At 42.7% G+C, this 15,888-nt stretch overlaps 2 protein-coding genes across 4 annotated transcripts in view; one reads left to right on the top strand and one right to left on the bottom strand.

Annotated features, from left to right (window-relative positions):
* Tada2a (transcriptional adaptor 2A) overlaps window positions 1-3,991 on the bottom strand; it is a 47,696-nt gene extending 43,705 nt beyond the window's left edge. The window contains exons 1-2 of one of the 2 annotated variants that reach the window (XM_048446707.3): window positions 3,862-3,991; window positions 1,987-2,097 (exon numbers count right to left, since the gene is read on the bottom strand). In XM_048446707.3, the coding sequence (XP_048302664.1) occupies window positions 1,987-2,011 (25 nt within the window). In that variant the 5' untranslated portion in view covers window positions 2,012-2,097; window positions 3,862-3,991. Of the gene's footprint in view, window positions 1-1,986; window positions 2,098-3,861 lie in introns of those variants that run through there. The other variant, XM_048446708.3, reaches the window with a different exon arrangement.
* Window positions 3,992-4,126: 135 nt separating this feature from the next.
* The window catches only part of Acaca (acetyl-CoA carboxylase alpha), a 261,557-nt gene continuing 249,795 nt past the window's right edge, over window positions 4,127-15,888 (top strand). For both annotated transcript variants that reach the window (XM_048446706.3, XM_048446705.3), the window contains exon 1: window positions 4,127-4,457. In XM_048446706.3, the coding sequence (XP_048302663.2) occupies window positions 4,417-4,457 (41 nt within the window). In that variant the 5' untranslated portion in view covers window positions 4,127-4,416. The remainder of the gene's footprint in view (window positions 4,458-15,888) is intronic.

Here is a 15,888-nt window from a genome sequence, read left to right as displayed (position 1 = left end):
AAAAATAATATTATTTCATTAAAGGTTACTCCTTTTACTATGGAATTGTTTTTAATTTTGAAAACATGTATCTACTCATTCCATTTTCAATTAATAAAAGACTTAAAAATATAAAAAGAAATAATTGGGTCTAAAAGGTTGAAAACTAATCTAACCAGTTTCCGAATAGTGGCCATGTATGCATTTATGACATTTATAGTTTTTTACTTCATCAGCATCTTTGATATGTATAACATTTCACATTTCTCCCTCTCCATGCATTTTCCTGAAACTAAAATTATTGAGTGCACAGAAGACAGATCCAGGGTTTTGAAGGTTTATTTATCTTGATTACATTTATCCACCTTGTATGTATGTGTTGGGGCAAGAATAAATTATATAACATGTTATATAATTCACAACCACCTGTAATTCTAGCTGCAGGGGCTCTGATACCTCAGCCAGGTCTCCAGGGGTACCTGCACTCATGTGTACATACCAATACACACATAATTAAAAACAAAAATAAATTTAAAAAATTCTAAGGAAATAGTTTTAAGAATCCGAAATATGACTCAGTGTTTAAAAGTGTTTATTGGTCTTGCAAAGCCTGAGGGTCTGTACTCAGTTTCCACACATCTGTTACTCCAGTTCCAGTGATCCCAAACCCTTTTCTGGCCTTCATGGGCTCCTATAAACACGTAGTGCACATAATCTCACAGAGGTGAACACACATACACATAAATAAATCTTTATAAAACAAAAACTATAAACAAGTTGAAAAAGCAAGTAAACTGTAAGTATTCACAAACCTTTAAGAGGAAAAGTCTGAAATTATTTTTTTAAATCTTTATTTTTATTCTATGTGTATGGATGTTTTAGTGCATGAATGTATGCACATCATATATATGCAGAGCTTGTAGAGACCAGAAGGTGTCAGATCCCCTGGGACTGGAGTTACGGACAGTTGTGAATCCTCATGTGGTTGCTGGTCCAGAATACCAGTCAATGACCTTAACCACTGAGCCAGCTCCCTAGCACCCGAAACTTTTGGGGGGTGAGGGGAGTAGCTTTTTGAGAAAGATTTTCTCTGTGTATAGCCTTGGCTACACACACTCTAATAAGGTGACACACACCTTTAATCCTAGCACTCTCAGGGGCAGAGGCAGGAAGATCTCTGTGAGTTCCAGGACAGCCAGCACTGTTACACAGAGAAACCCAGTCTTGAAAAACAAAACAACAAAAAAAAACAAACAAAATACAAAAGGTGGGAGTAGTTTCAGTTTACATTTGCAGCATTGCTAAACTGAAAATATAGAACTAGATGTGTCCAAAGATTCTATTTTTCTTTTCTTTTGTTTTTCGAGACAGGGTTTCTCTGTAGCTTTGGAGCCTGCCCTGGAACTCAATCTGTAGACCAGGCTGTCCTGGAACTCACAGATATCTGCCTGCCTCTGTTTTTCTAAATAAATATAGGGAAAATGCAGAATGCCATTAAGAAAATAACAAAGAAACAAAATCTTTTCTTACCGGAACACTAATGAACATCTACTTTGTGACTGTACTTGTGTGTATGTGTCTGTGTATGTACAAGTGTATATCACCTAATATTGTGATTTCTATTTCTTCAAAATCCAATGATGGTACATGTCTGAAATCTCAGCACTTGGGAAAATAAGTAGTTTAAGGTCTTCCTTAGCTACAAAGTCAGTTCCAGATCAGTCCAAGCTTCATGAGAACCTGGGCTCAAAAATAAAAATGTTCAATTACACATCATCACATGGTGGCTGGTCCACTCAGCTTGGTTTTATTCTAAGACTTGAAGTGATGAATACATTTATGACATGTTCAGTAGGCAACCAATAGGTACTGGCTGATTTTATTTTTACATTACACTCATAATTCCTTCAGGCATTAGCATTCAACTTCAAAGGCGCTGCTTCCATGATCAACTTCTACTTTAGTCTGCTATTGGTCTTCACTTGATACTTGTCCCACTGTACTTACTGCTAAAGGAACCCAAACGGTCCATTCTCTAAATGACAGTGACTGCTGTTTGATCTTCCTTGATATGGACCTCCTTCAAGATTTCAGAAGTAGTCAAAAATGGACGATTGCCTATGGACAAAGAGAAGAGCCACATGGATCAGAAAACCATTGGAAGGTCTACTACAAGCAGCACGTTCAACCCTGTCACAGCAGGGGTTTGTGATGCTGGGGACCTGCTCTCCCTCTGTGCGCCTATCCTCTGTAAGAGGGGTATAATGCAACAGGCTCAACCTCAAGAGTTGTGAGCATTAACTGTACACTCAAATATCCATACAGTATAGCCTGGCCCATGGGTGTTACCTATCTCTGTTTTGGTTTTTGCTTTTGAAGCAGTCTCACTATGGTAGTTCAGGCTGGCATCCAACTAGAGATCTTACAGCCTTGGCTCCCCAGGTCAGGGATCACAGGTGTGCTCCGCCACAACCAGCAAATGTTAAGAATTTCTAATAAACATTTGGCTTTTTCTGCCAAATATCCATTCTCTTTGGCCGGATTTACTTTGGTAAGCGGACATGGCAATGGTGGGGTAGCCAATCACAACGCTCAGACCTCCATGTTCACAGACTTGAAAGTCCGTCCTTAAAAAGTCTAGAACTTGCTGGTGCGGTGGTAGACATCTTTAATCCCAAAACCCAGGAGGGAGAAGAAAATAGGTCACTATGAGTTCAAGTTCAAGACCAGCCTGGTCTATACAGTGAGTTCTATGACAACACAGTGAGACCCTGCCTCAAAAAATAAATTTTAATCTGAGTTTAATTACTGTAGACCAAGAAATCCTACCTAAACCAGGTGGTGGGGTCACAGGCCTTTAATCCCAGCACTTGGGAGGCAGAGGCAGACGGATCTCTTGAGTTCGAGCCCAGCCCAATCTACAAAGAGACTTCTAGGGCAGCCAGGGCTATTATGCAGAGAAACCCTGTTTCTAGAAATAAATAAACAAATACACAGATTTGGAGACAGGTTTTCTCTGTGTAGCTTTGGCTATCCTGTCAAGACCAGCCTGGCCTCAAACTCATAGATCCGCTTGCCTCTGCCTCCTGAGTACTGGGATTTTTACTGGGATTAAAGGTGTGTGCCACCACCGCCCGGCAGAAAAATGAATTTGACAAAGGAATAGTATACACCCAGGAATAAAATAAGCCAACATCCATATGCTAGGAAGTGAATGGTATATCACTGTATGTGGAATATCTCTTGGAATCCTAACAATCTCCTGAAAAAGGCTGTTTTTTTTATTTTTTCCCAAGGAAAGGAAGTGCTAAAGACTGGGGTATTTGCACGTTTTTACAAGTTGGTGAACAGGAAGGCTTCCACCGTACACTAGAAGCTTCCACCGTAGAGAAAGCTAGAATACAACACTTCACGTCACAAAGCACAGCACTGCAGAAAGCAAAAATCTTTCTTCCCCCCCCCGCCCTCCTTAAAAGCCCGCACTGTGACAACATGCGGCTACATTCAAATGATTACTAGAGGGAGCAGGGAAGGAACCGAGGAGCAAGTCCCGGAGTTGCGGGTTTAGCAGCTGCACAGCCCTCATCCTCACAGCTGTATGGCCTTGGACGAGTCACTGTCCCCGAGCTCGCAAACGCTGCCGAAGACTGGCTCGCCGAGACCCACGTGGAGACTCGGCGGTCAGGTGGGCCGGGGCCGCGTTCCACCTCCCAGCCGGGAACACTGAGGTGCCACACCGCCGTCAGTCGCCCTGGAGCGGGGGGAAGGGGCTGGGGACCGGCCCGGCAGCACCCGCCACCCCCGCCGGCGTAGCCCCGCCGCGACAACCCGCACCTCGTGACCCCGCGTGCCCTCGCCCCTGCCACCCAGCCCGCTCCTCACCTCGCCAGGTAACGCACTTCGGCGCCGAAGAGGCTCCCGTTGCGCGCGACGGCCAGGCTCTCTTACGTGCGCGCCCCGGTCTGCGTGCGCGGCCCCGAATCACGTGCGCGGCCCCGGACCACGCAGTCTCGAGCACGTCTGCCCCGCCTCCACTCCGGCCGCGGGCGGGTCCCGGAGGAGCTGTCCCGGGATGGGGAGCTTAGTACCCAGCCGCTATCCCGCAGGCACTGGAGTCTGACCTGCTGTCACTTTTCCCGTCACGCGGGCATCCCGGTGCCGTGCTCTAAGGTAGCCCAGGCTTGTTCAGTCTGGATTTCCTCATAACATTTCCACTCCAGTCCTGTTGCAAGCAAGGAAACTGAGACTGCCCAAGGTACTGGGCCAGAGGACAGCGAGCCTGGGCCGCGCCATGGCACTCGTGGATTGCTCAGACTGAATACCTTGAAGGGTGAAGAGGGTCCTTTTCATTCTGATGCTTCTGGGACGTCGACATTGCCTTCTCTGGAAAGAGCCATCCCCTCCCTGGGCTTCAGATGCCCACATGGAAGTGCAGTGATGATGTGGTGGTCCACTCTGATGTCAATCTTGAGGGTTAGGTATGTCCCAACATCTCTTATTGCTACTAGTAGAGACTGTTGTAAGAGCTTACATTTATGGAGTCCTTTCTTACTGCATGCCAGGCATTGTACAAAGCGGATTACACATACAGGCTCACCTAAAACAACTTTCTGAGGGAGTCACTATTCCTGCTCCCATGGTCCACCTGAGGAAGTATAGGCACTGGAATAAATACAATTTAGGATCACATTGCTGCCAAGTGCTGGGGAACGGATTCCAACCCTGGTTGATTTGAATTATTGTGCTGCATATCTACTTAAAAATCTGTCTCATAGATTTACCCAACTTTTGTTGGAATTCATTTATACACTGCCTGTGTGGTGTCTTTATTCCTTTTTTGGTACACAAGTAATGTAAGTCCATTGTTAAAACAAGCAAACAAATCTCAGCTGGGTGTAGTTAGTGGCATACATCTGAGATCACAACTTGACTTGGGAGACTGCAGGACAATTGCCATGAGTTTGAGGTCATTCTGGGCTGCAAACTGAGAGATCTGTCTAAAATAATAATAATAATAATAATAATAATAATAAGGAAAGAAAAAGAGTCACATGTGAAAATCACCCCCACCATATTGAATAGTTAATGTTTTGTATATATTCCCTTCCACACACTCTCCTCCTATTTATTGTATCAATGATATGGAGTACTTTACATTTACTGAATTCTCAAATCTATTCATTCGTTTGGCAAATACACAATGAGCAGTCACTGTTCTAGGTGCTGAGAATTTGGTAGTAAGCAAAACATATTCTGCTTATAAGGTTATTTTATATATATATATATTTGCATGTATATTAAAAGATAAGTATACTATATATAATAAATATTAAGAGATGTCTCATAATGTGGTTTTATGGAAAGCGAATGGGGGTCAAGGGATGACAGTGATCCAGAGATTTTCTTTTAGTCAGGAATGGGAAGAAAAGCCTCTTAGCAGACACTGAACACAAGTGGAAATCCGATTATTTAATGAGAAACGGAAGCTAAGTGGATTTCCAGAAAGAGTTGTAGATGAGAGACAAGTACAGTGGCCATGGCACGTAGATTTGATTGGCATGGAAAGGAAGCAGAGAGACTAGAATGAACTGAACAGAGCTGATTAAAGAAATATGATGGAAAACACCGCCAGGACCCAGGTCATGTATCATTTGGTGAACTGTAGTTAGATTTTGGATTTCACTGGGATGTGATAGATTTCCATAAAGGATTGAGATCAGTTAATTAAGAAAAACATAGTGGTTCATGCCTATATTCCCAGCACACAGGAGGCCAACCTGGGCAACGTATAAAATTCCAGTCCAATCTGGTGTATAAAACCCTAACTCAAAAAAAAAAAAGAATAAATTAAAATGCCCAAGGGGGATGAAAATTAAATTATAAATTAAAATGTATCCAAAGTCTGATGACATGTACATGTGAAAATGACATAATGAGACCCGTTATGTATAAGCTAACTTAAAAATTAATGCAATAAAAATTAAGATGTTCAGGGATTGGTGGGATTGCTTAGTCCGTGAAGTGTTTGAATTTGATCCTCAGTACCCATATAAACCCCTAGATGAGCTGTTGCATGACTGTGGCCCCAGCCCTGGGAAAGGAAGGAGACAGGAGGATCCTCTAAGGCATGTTGATCAGATGGCTAAATCAATGAACTTCAGGTTCATTGAGTGATACTCCCAACAAATAGAATGAAGGGGCTGGGAAGATGGCTCAGTCAATGAAGTGCCTGCTGCACATGTGGACCTGTGTTCAGATTGTCAGCACTGGTACTCCACTCACTAGTAATCCCAGCCCTGGGGAGAGTTGAGACAGGCACATTCCTGGAGCTCATTGGCGGGCCAGCCTAGCCAAACTCATGAGTTTCAGGACAGACCCTGTCTCAAAGAGTAAGGTAGTGAGCAACTGAAGAAGAAGACACCCAACATCAACATCTGGCCTCCATATGTAGAGGCACCTGTCACGCATGCACGCACATGCACATGCATGCACACTATTCCAAAATATAAAAAATAAAATTTCCAGTGAAAGGAAATATAACATTGTTGGAAGCAGTGCTTTCTTTGATGTCTTCCTTAAGCAGTGTGGTGCTAGTGGCTTTGCTAGACCATCAGAAGAGAAGTGGGGGAGCCTAACTGAAGGAAGACCGACCTGGAGGAGAAACAATTCTGTTTGGGATCTATGATTTGCATGCTAACTGAAAATGACAATAGAAGTCAACTGCTCGGCCAAGAAGTGAAAGATGATAGAAGTTTGTGGTCAATAAATGAGAGGCTGCTGCAGTTTTCCTCATTACCTCAGAGGAAGGCAGAGCCCTCGTTCTTATGTAGTAGCATCAAGTGCCAGTAATTATCTACAGAGATAAAAGGTTAAAGTTAACCCAGCAGGAAGAAGGGAGGCGCTGGAGTGAAAGGATTTCACTGAAGCATAGATAAATATCAGATTCCTTCTTCTGTAGATGGGAGAGAGCTGCTGGGGATGAAAGTGAGAACCAGCAAGGAGCGGCTCCCAGCAGACTCCTCTCCTGTGCCATTTGCCCGGGTTCATCCTCCGTGTACTCAGACAAAACGTTTGGGCACAGGTGCTTTATGGCGTGCCCTGGTGTGGTTGGTGCTTTTACTGTTTTGAGACAGGATCTCATTGTGTGTTCCCTGGTGGCCTGGAACTCTGGGTCCAAGTGATCATCATGTCTTTGCCTACCAAGTAGCTTGAATTATAAAGACTTGTGCCCCTTCGTTTTTTAAATGAACTTTATCCCCGAGGTGTAGATATTGCTGGATTTTGCATATTTTTCTTTTTCTTTTTCCTTTTTTTCCTTTTTTTTTTTTCCTGAGGCAGGATTTCTCAGTGTAACCTTCAGTGTCTTGGAACTCATCCCGTAGACCAGGCTGGCCTAGAACTCACAGAGATCAGCTTGCCTCTGTTTCCTGAGTGCTGGAATTAACTAGTTTCATTACACAGTAAGACGATAACAGCTCCTAGAATTTGACAACTGGATTTGGTTTTTTCTTTTCTGTCATTTTAATATAAAGAATGAATAGGGCCAAACAGATTGCTCAGTGGGTAAAGGTGCTTACAGTCGAGCCTGATAATCTGAATTTGATTCCTGAGACCCACATGGTATAAGGAGACCACTGAGTCCTCCAACGTGTTCACTGACCTCAATGCATGCCATGGCACACACATGGGTATTTGAACATACACTCAAATAAATAAATAAATAAATAAATGTGATTTTTTTTTTAAAAAAAAGGATTAAACAGGTTCAAATGTGGTGGTGCACAACTGCAAGTCTAGCACTTACGAAGTAAAAGTAGAATAGGATTTTAAGGCCAGACTTAGCTACATAATGGATTTGAGGTTGCCCTGGGCTGCATGGAACCTTTTCTCAAAAAAGAAAAAAAGCAAAAGTAAAACAACCCAACAACAATAACAACAAAAAATTCATCAACACATAAAAATTACCCAAGCAAAGCAAAAGAGAATAGGGTTGGAATCTGCTGACAGCCCAACCACCTACTTTTCATACATTAGAGCGGAGTCCTCAGGATCCTTCCACTGATGAGTGGCAACTGAGAACATAGCTCAGAGAAATGGAGACCAGAACTGAGGCTATAGAGCTTGGGAGTGTGGGGATGAGGAAGGACAGAAACAGGGTGGTGTGGAGGATGGAGACCTTGTTGGGAAGAAGTTCTAGTTTTCTGTAGCACTTGTGACTGCGATGAACAGTTTAGTAAACATTTCAGATTAGCTAGAAGAGGGTTTTGAAGGTTTTCAACATGAAGTGTAAAGTGATGAAAATGATAATTACCCCCATTTGATCATTATACATTGTGTTTATGTATTGAAATATTACATTAAAGCCCGTAAATATGTGCAGTTACTATATGTCCATTAAGTATAAAAGAACACGGAGTAGTGGCCTTTAATCCCAGCACTTGGGAGGCAGAGGCAGATGGATCCCTGAGTTCCAGGCCAGCCTGACCCACATAGAGAGTTCCAGAACAGCAAGAACTACACAGAGAGACTCTTTCTCAAAGTAAATAAATAAATAAATAAAGCACACAACTTTAATTTCAGCATTTTGGAGACAGAGGCAAGTGGATCTCTGTGAGGCCAGCTAGGGATACATAGTAAGACCTTGTCTCAAAAATAAATTTTTAAAAAGTTGGGAGAACTGGAAGTTTTCCTAAGAAAGATGTTTAGTATTATAGAACTTTTTAGGCTAAGCATTAAGAACATTTAAAATCCAGCCACAAAATGAAAAATGAAGAAAAATGCTTAAGCCCGATGGGACTCCTAGAGCCTCAAATCCTGATATATATATACACACACATAATAAACAATCAGGGTTTGTTTATATATATATATAAACAACATTTTTTTTTGAAACAGAGTCTCACGTAGCCCAGACTGGTCTCCAACTACTATGTACTGAGGATGACCTTGAACTTCTACTCAGGAATTGTATAGGAGGTCCTTCTATGTGTTGCTGTATTGGTTAATGAATAAAGAAACTGCCTTGGCCTGATAGGGCAGAACAAGCTGCTTTTTTGTCCCAGCCACCAAGAACCAATAATCACACAGAAACTATATTAATTAAAACACTGCTTGGCCCATTAGCTCTAACTTCTTATTGGCTAACTCTTATATCCTAGTTTAACCCATTTCTATTAATCTGTGTATTGTCACATGGCAGTGGCTTACCGGCTAAGTTTTGGCAGCATGTCTTACTCTGGTGGTAGATCCATGGCGTCTCTCTGACTCTGCTTTCTTACTCCCAGAATTCAGTTCCATCTTCCCTGCCTACCTAAGTTCTGCCCTATCAGGCCAAGGCAGTTTCTTTATTCATTAACCAATACAAGCAACACATAGAAAGAAGGACCTCCTACACCATTTTCCCTTTTCTGTTTAAACAAAAGGGAGGCTTTAACATAGTAAAATTCTAGCAAGAATTACAGTTACAATATTTATATCTACTTTATCTTTTATCATAATAAAGAAAAACTATAATTTTAACTATAAATTTTTCAACTCCATCAAAGACTCCAGAAGGATATATTATTACCTAAGTAAACAGGAAGTGCATTATAAACAACTTCCAAAACTCTAGAATTGACAGAGACATCTCGCTGCCTGGACAGTCATCCAAAGTTCTTCTGTACCATTGGGACATCCATCTTCAACGTACAGGCCCATAGTATCCAGCAGACTTTTCCATGAAGCAGGAAATTTCAAAGACAGTTCAGTCACTTTCTTCTGTATCCTGCAGAATGTCTCACAGACTCTTTCATGAAGCAGGAACCCCCGAAGGATCATCTCACCTTTAGGCAAGTTCAACAGTCATTGCTCTGTGGGTCCTGCATGTCCAGTTTATGCAACAGTCCAAGCAAGAGCAGTCCAAATGGCTAACCAACTCCACAAGGAGCCTCTTTGATGCCCATCTTCCTCTCAAATAATTGGTGCTGCCAGGAGCAGATGTGTCTCACTGTCATGAAAAGTCCTAAGTTCTTAAAACATTTTAAATGCCGTATTCTGTAGTCTTTGAAAGATATGAAGAATGCCTATCCATCTGAAATATATCTATGCACATCTAGAAAAATCTAGTATGACTATAAAGTTGACTAATATAGATGATTATCTATTAACCTATATTTCTTAATTATACATTACATTTTAAAAATTAACTACACAATCACAATATCTTAATCAAGATCAGAAATACATATACATATAACAAAATTGACCTTAAATTTGTATCAATAAAGCAAGATCCATACCAATGCAAATTATTCATATCTATCTCACAGGAAGTTGAGGCAGGAGGATGAGGAGTTCTAGACCATCCTTGATGGTAGCTATTTGGAGACTAGCATGGGCTAAATGAGACCTTGTCTCAAACAGACAAAAACAAAAGAAATAAAATGCATATAAGACAATGACCCAGGAGCTAGAGAATGGTTAGGAGTGCTTACTGCTTTTTCAGAGGACCTGGGTTCAGTCCCTGCCCCCACTTGATGGCTCACAACCATCTTTTACTCCATTTCAAGGGGATCTGATGCCCTCTTCTGGCCTCCAGGGGCTCCTGCATATACATGGTGCACACAAACTCATGCAGGCAAACACATAAGCACATAAATTTAAAATTCAATCTTTTAAAAATTATATTTAAATTTTTTATTTTGTGGAGGGGTGGGGATCATGCCATGTGCGTGTGGAGTTCAGAGGACAACTGGCAACAGACGTTGCAAGTTTCTACCATGTAGGTCCCAGAGAAGGAAGAAGTTCAGGTTCTTGGGCTTGGTGGCAGGCACCTTTAAATCCTGAGTCATCTCACAGGCAAAAAATAAATATATCTTTAAAAACAAAAATAAAGAAGGAGGGAGAGGAGGTCTGGGCATGGTGACACACATTTTTCTAATCCCAGAACTCAGGAAGTAGATGCAGGCAGATTTCTGAGTTAAGGCCAGCCTGTCAACATAGTGAGACTCTGGTTTTTTTCAAGTCAGGGCCTCACTATGGAGCCCTGGCTGTCCTGGAACTCACTTTGTAGACCAGATTGGCCTCATACTCAGAGATCTACCTGCCTCTGCCTCCCAAGTGCTGAAATTAAATTTGTGCACCACAACCGCCTGGCCTGGACAAAGTTGAATCTATAAGTCCTAAAACCTATGACTCTTTGATGACACAGTCCTAGACACAGGCACGCTTGAGCATAGTCAGCCTACGAGAAACTGCTAATATTCCTGTATGCCTGGCTCATGAGTCTTCTATTTCAATGTATTCTCAGCAGGGTGTTCGATTCTTCTAGAGGTTAATAATGGCCCTCTGCCCTGCACTGTTTATCCTTCATTTCCAGCACGTTGTGGAAGGGAGGATGGCTTGTGTAAGATTCTGGAAAAGTTTTCAGGGCACCATCTAATCCTGCAGAGCCCATGGCTGCAAACTTCTGAATATACCTCCCACATTCTATTAAAGTCTTTTAGAAAATGAGACTTAAAGCAGAACATTCTCCAGCTACTAGGATTGTTTACCCCTGGGCAGTAATATGGACCTCACCTTTATTGTGACTTAACCTGTGTTGCGTTTTATTCATGAATGTCCTGTGCTTTTCGGGATGCAGTTATTAGTTCTAGCCACTAGGTGGCACAAATTCACATGCGTCCAGTGAAAGTCCCTGAACTACGCAGCCCAGAGAGCAAAATAGGGTTTCTATTTGCTGAGTGGCACAGAATTAAGGACGGCTGGGGGAGAACAGGTTTATTTGGCCTGAAATTCCTAAAATTCAGGTCAGATTATTGGATAAGAAAAAGAGAAAGAAATAAAAATGTGTTGGAAATCAAGTTCTATGCCAGCCTGAGCTACAGCTACACAGTGGGACTCTGTTACACACGAACACACATACTGTCTTAAACACACACACACACACACACACACACAGAGAGAGAGAGAGAGAGAGAGAGAGAGAGAGAGATGAAGGGGACCGGGAGGAGAGCCTAGAAAGACAGTTTAGCAGTTAAGAATGCATGCTGCTATTCCAGAGGACCTGAGTTCAGATTCTGACACCACCTATTCTTGGCTTTTCTAGGTGTGTATGCACATGTGTGCATATGTACACACACACCTAAATAAAAAGTGATACAAATAAATCTTTTAAAAAAATACATATTGAGCCGGGTGGTGGTGGTACACGCCTTTAATCCCAGTACTCGGGAGGCAGAGGCAGGCAGATCTCTGGGGGTTCGAGGCCAGCCTGGTCTACAAGAGCTAGTTCCAGGACAGGCACCAAAGCTACAGAGAAACCCTGTCTTGAGAAACCAATATATATATATTGCTCTTCCCTTTGCTTCTGCCACCAGTGGTGGGTGAGAGAGCTAACTCTACCCTCTTACCAGCTGAAGCACTCACAATGGGTCCTGCATCTTGCCCGGGCATCACAGTAGAACTGACCCTTTGACAGAATGCAGGTGAACCACCCTAGAAAGTGATTATAGGCCATCTGGCTCCACCCCTCATCTATCATAAGGTGGTGGTGGGGGAAGATGGCCTACCTCCCTTCTCCCCGACTGCTTGCTGCTTGTGATTGGTGGGAGAGCAGGCACTGAGGTCATAAGAGCAGGAGAGCTGACCCTCCCCCTCACCAGCTGCAGCACTCAGGAGAGTGGCCCCTGCACCTCACCTGGGCAGCACAGTGGAGCTGGCCCTGATGGTGTAGGTGTGGGTGAATTGACCCTGAAGGCGTGAGAGCAGGACCTCTGGCTGTCCCTGCCCCATGCTCATTGCTGCAAGGAATGAACTAGCCAGGGCAATGCTGGAGAGCTCACCCTGGTGCTGAGGACTGGAGCGAACTGGCAGGCTGACCAGGCCCAGAACCATGGTTAGGAGTTGGCCCATCCCATCTGTGTTCTACTGGAGCATGTGAAGGAGCTGCTCCTGCAGATCCAAAGCTGCAAGATCTCTATGACACGGGACAGCAGGATATCCAAGAGGAATCCCAGTGAAGGCCCAGTATATTAGTGTAGTAGAAACCAGAAGCCTCAAAACAGACCAATGACTTTTTATTTGTTTATTTGTTTGTTTGTTTGCTTGTTTATTGAGACAGGGTTTCATCTGTATCTTTGGAGCTTGTCCTGGAATTAACTCTTGTAGACCAGGCTGGCCTCGAACTCACAGAGATCTGCCTGCCTCCGCCTCTCGAGTGCTGGGATTAAAGGCGTACACCACCATCACCCGGTCCAGACTAATGACTCTTTGCAATGAACATTTGCAAGTAAAGGTATATGGGGGGAAAAAAGGGTTTACCGCGTGACTCACTATGTCACACTACAGCTTCCAGCCTCCATGATGAGATTTTTCCTTTTTCTGTCTTTTTTCTCTTAAGTTTTATTTTATTCTATGTTTGGAGGGAGACTGCAAGGGCGGAGGGCAGATACAAAGGTGTGGGGAAGGGGCTGGAGAGATGGCTCAGCGGTTAAGAGTTCTGACTTCCAGAGGTCCTGAGTTCAATTCCCAGCAACCTCATGGTGGATGACCATCTGTACTGAGATCTAGTGCCCTCTACTGGCCTATAGGCATACATGCAGGTAGAATATTATATACATAATAAATAAATCTTTTAAAAAATTAATAACAGCAAATGAATATGAATTGAGAGATTAATTTGCTGGGCGTGGTGGCACATGCATGTAATCCCAGCAGTTGGGAGACAAAGATAAGTGGATCTCTATGAACTTGAAGCCAGCCTGGTCTACATAATGATAGCAAGTTCCAGGCCAGCCATAGCTACATAGTGAGACCCTGTCTCAAAGTCTAAAAGTCATAGTAGTAATATAATAAACAAAGAGATGAATTCAAGCTCCACTAACAATTACAGTATGGCCCTCTTTGATCCATCTTGTCTAAAAAACCAGTAGCAGCTTGGGGTCAGAGAGGGCTCAGCTGTTAAGGGGGTACTCCTGTTGTAGAAGACTTGAGTTTGGATCCCCACATCTATGTCAGGCAAGTTACAGCTTCATATAAAAAGTAGAAACTTTTAGAAGGTACCTGATTCTCTTGTACAAAAGGAGTCATGCAGCCTGGCTTGGTGCCACAGGTTTATAATCTCAGCTACTCCGGTGCAACAGGCAGGAAGATCACAAGTTCAAAACCAGCCTGGATAAATTAGTCTGTGTCTCAAAAAGTAAAAATGAAAAAGGGCTGGAGATGTAGAGCACCTCTGTGTTCCATACAAGGCCCTGGGAACCATCTTCTTCATTGGGAAAAAACAAAAACAAAAACTGAGGCTTGCCTCCCTCAACCATCCATTCAGTGATCAACACACAATTTGTGTGTTTATCACAGATATGATGCTTCACTGATACAAAACAATATAAAGATTCACAGTGATGAATCTCAACACTCGGGAGGCAGATGCAGACAGATCTCTGGGAGTTTGAGGCCAGCCTGGTCATAAGTTCCAGGACAGTTGGGGCTACACACAGAGAAACCTTGTCTCGAAAAACCATTTTAAAAAAATACACAAATTCATACGGGGTTAATAGACTTCAAGGACAAGAACCAGGAAGTACACTTGATAGAAGAAATAGCAAGTCCTCAAGACAACATGAGGGCCATTGTGTGAACTCAGGATTGAAATTCTGAGAATGGGAGGGGAGGGAGAGCATAGTCTCTTAACCTGGCCTAGGCAAATTGCATCCATTTGGAAAGGGTTTGTAGCTCCTTGTCATAAGTAACTCTTCGTAGAAAATAGCTGGGGAAACACTTTAGGTCGGAATCCGTTGGGTAGTGTTTAAAGAGCGTCCAGAATCAGTAGTGGGGGTAGGGAGTGGTTAGGGCTGCTGTTGCTCCTATGCCCACCTTCGCATAGCTTCAGGGTGCAGGAAAGGAAGAAAGTTAATGCTTGCTTAGCAGTTCCAGATATCCAGAATCCTATGTCAGCTTCATTTTGTTTTTCTATGTAGAACCGGCTATTCTTGAGCTCATTATGTAGCCCAGGTCGGCTTCAGTCTCATGGCAAGTCTCTTACTTCAGTTGCCTGAGTAGGGGGATCACAAACATGCGCCACCACAGCTTGGTCAGTTTTGATTTGGTCACAGTTATAGAGGTGCTCAGCAGCAAAGAGCACTTGTTGCCCTTAGAGAGTTCAGTTCCCGGCAACCCCATGTCAGCTCACCACTCCAGGCACCAGACATACATGTGGTGCATATACATTCTTGAAGACAAAACACATGTGTACACTAAATAAATCTAAAAATGGAGACATGGCAAATGTAATATATATATATATATATATATGTATATTTTAAGTGTTAATATTTTTAGATTTTTTTTAAATTTATGTATATATGGGGGTCTGTGTGAGTACCTGTGGAAGCCAGAAGAGGGTGTTATGGCCCTTGGAACTAGAGTTCCGAATGGTTATGAGCTGCCTGGTGTGGGTGCTAGGACCCAAACTCAGTTCAATGGAAAAGTAGCAATCTTACTAACCCTTTATACTTTTATATTTATATTGTTTAACAAAATAATGTATTTTTAGGGAGAAAAACCTTCCTAGTAGCCATTCTTATTTTCTATTGTTTTGCTCAGCATACAAAATAAATGGGTTTCATTGTGAGAGTTTCATATGTAAGTATCATACTTGAATCTTATACCTTTATTCCACTGGCCTCTTTCTTCTTCAAATTAGTCCCCACTTCTGCTTTCAGTTATTTACATTCCATTACTCTCTCTCAAAGTAATTTTTTTTTTATTTTGAGACAGGGTCTCACTCTGTAGTCAAGGTTTACAGAGAACTCACTATGTAGTCCTCACTAGCCTGGAGGAAATCATAGCAGTCTTCCTGTCTTAGCTGTCAGTGTTAGGATTATAGGAACGACCCATTGTGCCTGGCTTCAAAGTAATCCTTTTAAC

The sequence above is a fragment of the Myodes glareolus genome, chromosome 9, assembly GCF_982192425.1.
Source record: "Myodes glareolus chromosome 9, mMyoGla1.1, whole genome shotgun sequence".
NCBI classification, from domain to species: domain Eukaryota; kingdom Metazoa; phylum Chordata; class Mammalia; order Rodentia; family Cricetidae; genus Myodes; species Myodes glareolus.
This window is presented reverse-complemented; position numbering and strand designations above follow the sequence as displayed.